Raw genomic sequence first — 7,411 nt, 5'->3', positions numbered from 1 at the left:
TGACCACGTGCATTACAGTCTCAGTTTACCATCTTCTGATGTGACTTGCAGGAATATAAAACACTGCGTCATAAAGCAAAAGTCCTCTCAAACTGGTGCTGTGAAATTGTGGAAGTTGTCTGTCTGCTGAAATCTGGTCGTGATTGCGAAGATTTCTCAATTCAGGCATTTACTCTCTCTGGTTTGTGTCTATAAAATCCTCTTAAATTTGATCTTTTTCTGAAAATGTTGAAACAACAAAATTCGTTATTGAAATAATGTCAGAGGAACTCATGTTAGTGATCTTCTCTCTGAGGAACCTTCTTTGGAGATGTAGAAATCCAGCCCAATGCAGCTTTAGTATAACTTTGTTGTTTAAAAGAATAACCTTCAAGCAGTCTTTAGGTTGATGTTTGACAGTGGTCTCATTGTTTGACATAATTAAACAGCAGTACTGCCAGACAGTAAATTAACATTTTGCAATTCAGTGAAATCCAAACAGTAGAGACCAAATGGAGTTCAGAACACCAAAAATATAAAAGCTATGGGACAAAATTTGAAAGTGGAATCATGAATAAATAAATCAATAAATGTACAGTTAATTTTTTGATTCTGGGAAAAGAGGAAGGGGAGTGAAGAACTCTGTATTTGCAGGAGGGGTCACAAGATTAAGAGAAGTGAAAAATGTCTGATTTGCAAGTGAAAAAGAAGAGATGCAGCAAAAACCCATCACAGGGTTATTCATCAACATGACAGTCTGTCAGTTTTTGATCTGCTTCGTCCTCCTCAGTGAGTAAATTCTCTTCTCTAATATTCTCACTTCTCAGTGTTACTTTGTTTTCTTTTTATTAGGAGTTCATAACTTTTGTTCCTTTTTGAACAGTTTTAACCACAAAATCTTTTGATCGTGTTTCATTTTCATTTCTTGCATGTTTGTTTCTGTGGCTAAACACTGAGACCAGAGCTGGAAATACAGTTGTGTTCAAAATAATAACAGTTTAACATGATTAACCAGATCAATCAATCTTTTTGGTGGAAATCATATTACTACATGGCAAATAATTTACCAGTAGGTGTAGCAGAGTCATAGAAAACCAACAGACCTAACATTCATGATATGCATTCTCCTGAGTCTCTGTAATTAAATAATTAATTGAAAGGTGTGTTCAAAATAATAGCATTCGTCCTGTGAGGTCATCCGTTCTGTGTAAAGACAGGTGTCATTCAGGTGGCCCTTATTCAAGAATGAAGGCGACACATGATGGACATGGATTTCTCTGAAAAGCTGAGAAAATGAGTCAGTCCAGACATTGTTCAAAGGAACAGCATGCTTAGATTAAAATGTTGATTGGAGAGGGCAGAACATATAAAGAAGTGCAGAAAATGATAATTTAAGCCCAGCAGCCTATCTCCAATGCTCTAAAATGAAAAGCAAAACCAGAGCGATGTGGGAGAAAACAGAAGACCACCATTCAAATGGATTGAAGAATAGCCAGAATGGTAAATACTCAGCCAATGATCAGCTCCAGGGTGATCAGTGACAGTCTGAACTTACCTGTGAGCACTGTGACATTTAGAAGACATCTTTGTGAAGCTAATCAGTTGTCAATAAGCCCCTTGCAAAGTTCCACTTTGAGGAAAAAAAAAAAAAGACATGCTGAAGAGGAAAGAACCAAAGGACACACTGACTGGAGAAACATTGTGTGAACCAATGAAAATAAGATTGTTGTTTTTGGGTCCAAGGGCTGCAGGCAGTTTGTCAGAAGATCCACAAACACTGAACTCAAGCTACAGTACTGTCATGTAATGCTGTGGCAGGCAAGGAATAGGACCTCAACGCAGGATAGGCAAGGCAGAAAGCTTAATTTAAACGAAAGCGTTATTTATTGAGTGAAGACAAAACAATGCAAAAACATAATCCAGGGCAGGAAGCACACAGTGGCACCAGGAGTCAAACACTGACCTGCCACTGATGAGAATACTTACGAAACAATGAGAGGAAACAACAAGCAGAAGAAACACAGGACTTAAATACACAAGAGGGCTGATGAGGGGAGGGAAACAGCTGGGAACACGGGTGAACCAAATAACACTAATGACATGCTGAAGAGGAAATGTCCTTGAAATGTGTGTTTCAACAAGAAAACTATTACTGTATTTTTCGGACCATAAGTCGCTCCGGAGTACAAGTCGCACCAGCCAAAAAATGCATAATAAAGAAGAAAAAAACATATGTAAGTCGCACTGGACTATAAGTCGCATTTTTTGGGGGAAATTTATTTGATAAAATCCGAGACCAAGAACAGACACTTCATCTTGAAAGGCAATTTAAAATAATAATGGATTAAAGAACAGGTCGAACAGGGTTACGCCTACGGTATGCTAACATAACACATTCAGCTACATGACGCATAGACTACGAACTGAGTACGTGTTTGGTATGTTAATGTAGCATTAACAGCTATTCAGATAACCATGGCATAAAGAACATGCTAACAAGTTTACCAAACCATCAATCCATTGAATTCTTCATCCTCGGTGTCACTTCTAAACAACTCCGCACACTCCGTAGGTAGATGAAGCGCCGCTTCCTCTTCTGTGTCATTTTCGTCAGACTCGTCGTCAGTTGCAGTTCCAATTATTCTGGCCTTTCTGAATCCTGACAGGATGGTTTTGGTTGTCACTGAAGCCCATGTTTTGTTGATCCGTCCAATGACTTCCAGGAAAGTTGGGTGGCGCATTCTCCCGGTTGCTCTGCTGTGCTCTCCATCCATCATCCACTGCGCCCACAGGTTACGCAAGACTGCCTTAAAGCTCCGGTTCACGGAGATGTCAAGTGTCTGAGTATTTTGGTTAATGTGTTAATAATTTCACATATAAGTCGCTCCGGAGTATAGGTCGCACCCCCGGCCAAACTATGAAAAAAGTGCAACTTATAGTCCAGAAAATACGTTTTTTTAAACACACTGCTATTATTTTGGACACAACTGTAGGTCACTCATTGAAAGAGGAATTAGTTTACATTGTTTTCAACATCAGTTTGCTGGTTACTTTTTGTTCGTTTCATCTGTTTCATCCTCAGAACTGATCGTTCTGATTGCTGTTGTATCTTTGTGTAATCTCTCCTTCCCTCCATGTTGTTTAAAAAGATAAACTCAGAATAATGTACACTGCTCAAAAAAATAAAGGGAACACTCAAATAACACATCCTAGATCTGACTGAATGAAATATTCTCATTGAATACTTTGTTCTGTACAAAGTTGAATGTGCTGACAACAAAATCACAAAAAAAATCATCAATGGAAATCAAATTTATTAACCAATGGAGGCGTGGATTTGGAGTCACACACAAAATTAAAGTGGAAAAACACACTACAGGCTGATCCAGCTTTGATGTAATGTCCTTAAAACAAGTCAAAATGAGGCTCAGTATTATGTGTGGCCTCCACGTGCCTGTATGACCTTCCTACAATGCCTGGGCATGCTCCTGATGAGGTGGCGGATGGTCTCCTGAGGGATCTCCTCCCAGACCTGGACTAAAGCATCTGCCAACTCCTGGAGAGTCTGCGGTGCAACGTGACATTGGTGGATGGAGGGAGACATGATGTCCCAGATGTGCTCAATCGGATTCAGGTCTGGGGAACGGGCGGGCCAGTCCATAGCTTCAATGCCTTCATCTTGCAGGAACTGCTGACACACTCCAGCCACATGAGGTCTAGCATTGGCCTGCATTAGCAGGAACCCAGGGCCAACCGCACCAGCATATGGTCTCACGAGGGGTCTGAGGATCTCATCTCGGTACCTAATGGCAGTCATGCTACCTCTGGCGAGCACATGGAGGGCTGTGCAGCCCTCCAAAGAAATGCCACCTCACACCATTACTGACCCACTGCCAAACCGGTCATGCTGAAGGATGTTTCAGGCAGCAGATCGCTCTCCACAGGGTCTCCACACTCTGTCACATGTGCTCAGTGTGAACCTGCTTTCATCTGTGAAGAGCGCAGGGTGCCAGTGGCGAATTTGCCAATCCTAGTGTTCTCTGGCAAATGCCAAGCATCCTGCATGGTGTTGGGCTGTGAGCACAACCGCCATCTGTGGACGTCGGGCCCTCATACCATCCTCATGGAGTCGGTTTCTAACTGTTTGTGCAGACACATGCACATTTGTGGCCTGCTGGAGGTCATTTTGCAGGGCTCTGGCAGTGCTCCTCCTGTTCCTCCTTGCACAAAGGCAGAGGTAGCGGTCCTGCTGCTGGGTTGTTGCCCTCCTACAGCCTCCTCCACGTCTTCTGGTGTACTGGCCTGTCTCCTGATAGTGCCTCCAGCCTCTGGACACTATGCTGACAGACACAGCAAACCTTCTTGCCACAGCTCGCATTGATGTGCCATCCTGGATGAGCTGCACTACCTGAGCCACTTGTGTGGGTTGTAGAGTCCGTCTCATGCTACCACGAGTGTGAAAGCACCACCAACATTCAAAAGTGACCAAAACATCAGCCAAAAAGCATAGGTACTGAGAAGTGGTCTGTGGTCCCCACGTGCAGAACCACTACTTTATTGAGTGTGTCTTGCTAATTGCCAATAATTTCCACCTGTTGTCTATTCCATTTGCACAACAGCATGTGAAATTGATTGTTAATCAGTGTTGCTTCCTAAGTGGACAGTTTGATTTCACAGAAGTTTGATTTACTTGGAGTTATATTGTGTTGTTTAAGTGTTCCCTTTATTTTTTTGAGCAGTGTATTTATAACCAACCATCATTTTCAAAACTACCTAGACAGTTGGTTGTTGTTTTGTTTGTTTGTTTTGCTTTATGTTGACTATTGTCAGTGCGTATGCCTCAAACATCGAGAGAGTGGAATTCTGGAGTAAATTAGATGAAATGGTAGCAACTGTCCTGAGGGGGAGGGGCTGGTGATTGGAGAAGACTTCAATAGACATGTAGGTGAAAGGAGCAGAGGGGATGAGGAGTTGTTGGGTAGTTATGGGGTTAACAGGAGAAATGTGGAAGAAAATGAGATGGGGACTGATGAAGGACAGTTAGTGAATCAGGAAGTACAGAGGATCAGTAAAAAGGAAGTGAGGGCACCTATGAAGGAGATGAAGAGGGGAAAGGGGATTTGTCCAGCTGTCATACCTGTGGAAGAATGGAGATCTCTATATTGGAGAGAAAGCAGTGGCTGTTTTGACTGGATTGTTGAACACAATCTTAGAGAGTGAGAGGATCCCTAAAGAATGAACCATGCAAAGCAACAGACATGCACAAAAGAGGTGAAGAAGAGAGTGCAGATTGGGTGGAGATGAGTGTCAGGGGTGGTTAATGACAGAAGGAGAACAGCAAGAGTTAAAGGGAAGGTTTACAAGACTGCAGTGAGACCTGCTGTGATGTTTGGTTCGGAAATGGTGGCATGGACGAAAAGACGGGAGGCTGAGCCAGAGGTGGCACAGCTGAAGATGCAAAGATCTTCATTGGGAGTGAGCAGGGTGGACAAGATTATAAATGAGGACATCAGAGAGACAGCTGAGTTTGATTAGTTTAGAGCCAAAGTTAGAGAAGTAAGGCTGGGATGGTTTGGATGTGTAAAGAAGGAGGGATAATGGACATATTAAGGGTGTTGAATATGGAGCTGCCAGGATGGAGGAAAAGAGGAAGAGAGAAAAAACATGGATGGACATGCAGAGGGTTGGTGTGACAGACACGGATGGTAATGATAGGGTGAGATGGAGGCAGATGACCTGGAAGCAGCTGATGTCTCTTTCACATGCTTTTAACTGAGTCTTCCTCATCAGATGGTTTGTGTAGATGTCAGGAAGAATCAGGAAGTTTGGCTGTTTGCAAGTTCAAATAATTAAGTAAAAATGTCATAAATCTAACTTAACTAATTTGCCATCAGTTAAAGTAAATAATCTGTCTTCAGCTTGATTTACTAAAGTATTTTACTGCAGAATATTGATCGCTTATCTTTTGAACAGACCTGCAGGATGGAAGCGCCGGTCTTGGCAATGCAGAAACTTCATTACATCCAGGAATGGGAGGCCGAAACATTACAGGTGGATACCAGGCTGTAGCACAGAACTCTGCACCCTATACATAAGCAGTTTCTCAGGGCCCCTTCTTTTCTTGATCCATATCTCTCATGCATCTTTTGAGGGTTTTTTTTTTTTTTCTTTACATAGCAAACTGTAGTGATCATTATGATAGCCAGTACTGAACTGCTCATACACCACACTTAACAAAAATGTATGAGCTGTGTAGGCACAATTTGAAATCTCCACACATTTCAACCCCTTTTTTCTAAACGCACTGATTGGCTGTTTAGGAAGTCTGTTGGCTCTCACTGCGGTATTGTATCACTTCCTGTTCCTGTTTCGGAGCACAGTGTTTTGCTGTCTGTTAGCTGTTATATCTGTATAACTCGATTTATCTGGATAATAATATATTTTAGTGTAATCTTCACCTACTTTAAATAGCATACTCTTTGCTGAATCACCTGTATTCACATTACTCACTTTATTTGTTTTTAGAAATTCGCTAGCTTAGCTCAGCTAGTAGCTTAGCCCTTAGCCGACTCACTACCAGCATGGCTTCTTCTCCTGTCTCTCCTGCACTTTCCTGCTCTGGGTGTCACATGTTTAGTTACTCCTCGGCCTCCTTTAGCAGTAACGGTACTTGTAATAAATGTAGTCTGTTTGTAGCTCTGGAGGCCAGGCTTTCTGAACTGGAGACTCGGCTCCGCACCCTGGAAAATCCTACATCTAGCCAGGCCCCTGTAGCGGGTGCGGACCATGGTAGCTTAGCCGCCGTTAGCTCCCCCCCAGCAGATCCCGAGCAGCAGGGAAAACAGGCCAGCTGGGTGACGGTGAGGAGGAAGCGTAGTCCTAAGCAGAAGCCCCGGGTACACCACCAACCTGTTCACGTCTCTAACCGTTTTTCTCCACTCGGCGACACACCCGCCGAGGAACAAACTCTGGTTATTGGTGACTCTGTTTTGAGAAACGTGAAGCTAGAGACACCGGCGATCATAGTCAAATGTCTTCCAGGGGCCAGAGCAGGCGACATTGATGGAAATTTGAAAACTGCTGGCTAAGGCTAATCGTAGATTTGGTAAGATCGTTATTCACGTCGGCAGTAATGACACCCGGTTACGCCAATCGGAGGTCACTAAAATTAATACTGATTCGGTGTGTAACTTTGCAAAAACGATGTCGGACTCTGTAGTTTTCTCTGGGCCCCTCCCCAATCAGACCAGGAGCGATATGTTTAGCCGCATGTTCTCCTTGAATCGCTGGCTGTCTGAGTGGTGTCCAAAAAATGACGTGGGCTTCATAGATAACTGGCAAAGTTTCTGGGGAAAACCTGGTCTTGTTAGGAGAGACGGCATCCATCCCACTTTGGATGGAGCAGCTCTCATTTCTAGAAATCTGGCCAAAT

At 43.1% G+C, this 7,411-nt stretch overlaps 1 protein-coding gene across 1 annotated transcript in view; it reads left to right on the top strand.

Moving 5' to 3' along the window:
• Positions 1 to 693: 693 nt before the first annotated feature.
• Positions 694 to 7,411, top strand: part of LOC115783274 (deleted in malignant brain tumors 1 protein-like) — a 28,792-nt gene continuing 22,074 nt past the window's right edge. The window contains exons 1-2 of the mRNA XM_030734025.1: positions 694 to 768; positions 5,953 to 6,030. Of these exons, the coding sequence (XP_030589885.1) occupies positions 729 to 768; positions 5,953 to 6,030 (118 nt within the window). The 5' untranslated portion in view covers positions 694 to 728. The remainder of the gene's footprint in view (positions 769 to 5,952; positions 6,031 to 7,411) is intronic.

The sequence above is a fragment of the Archocentrus centrarchus genome, chromosome 7 (assembly GCF_007364275.1).
Source record: "Archocentrus centrarchus isolate MPI-CPG fArcCen1 chromosome 7, fArcCen1, whole genome shotgun sequence".
NCBI classification, from domain to species: domain Eukaryota; kingdom Metazoa; phylum Chordata; class Actinopteri; order Cichliformes; family Cichlidae; genus Archocentrus; species Archocentrus centrarchus.
Note: the sequence above shows the minus strand (reverse complement) of the source record. Positions and strands in the feature narration are given on the sequence as shown.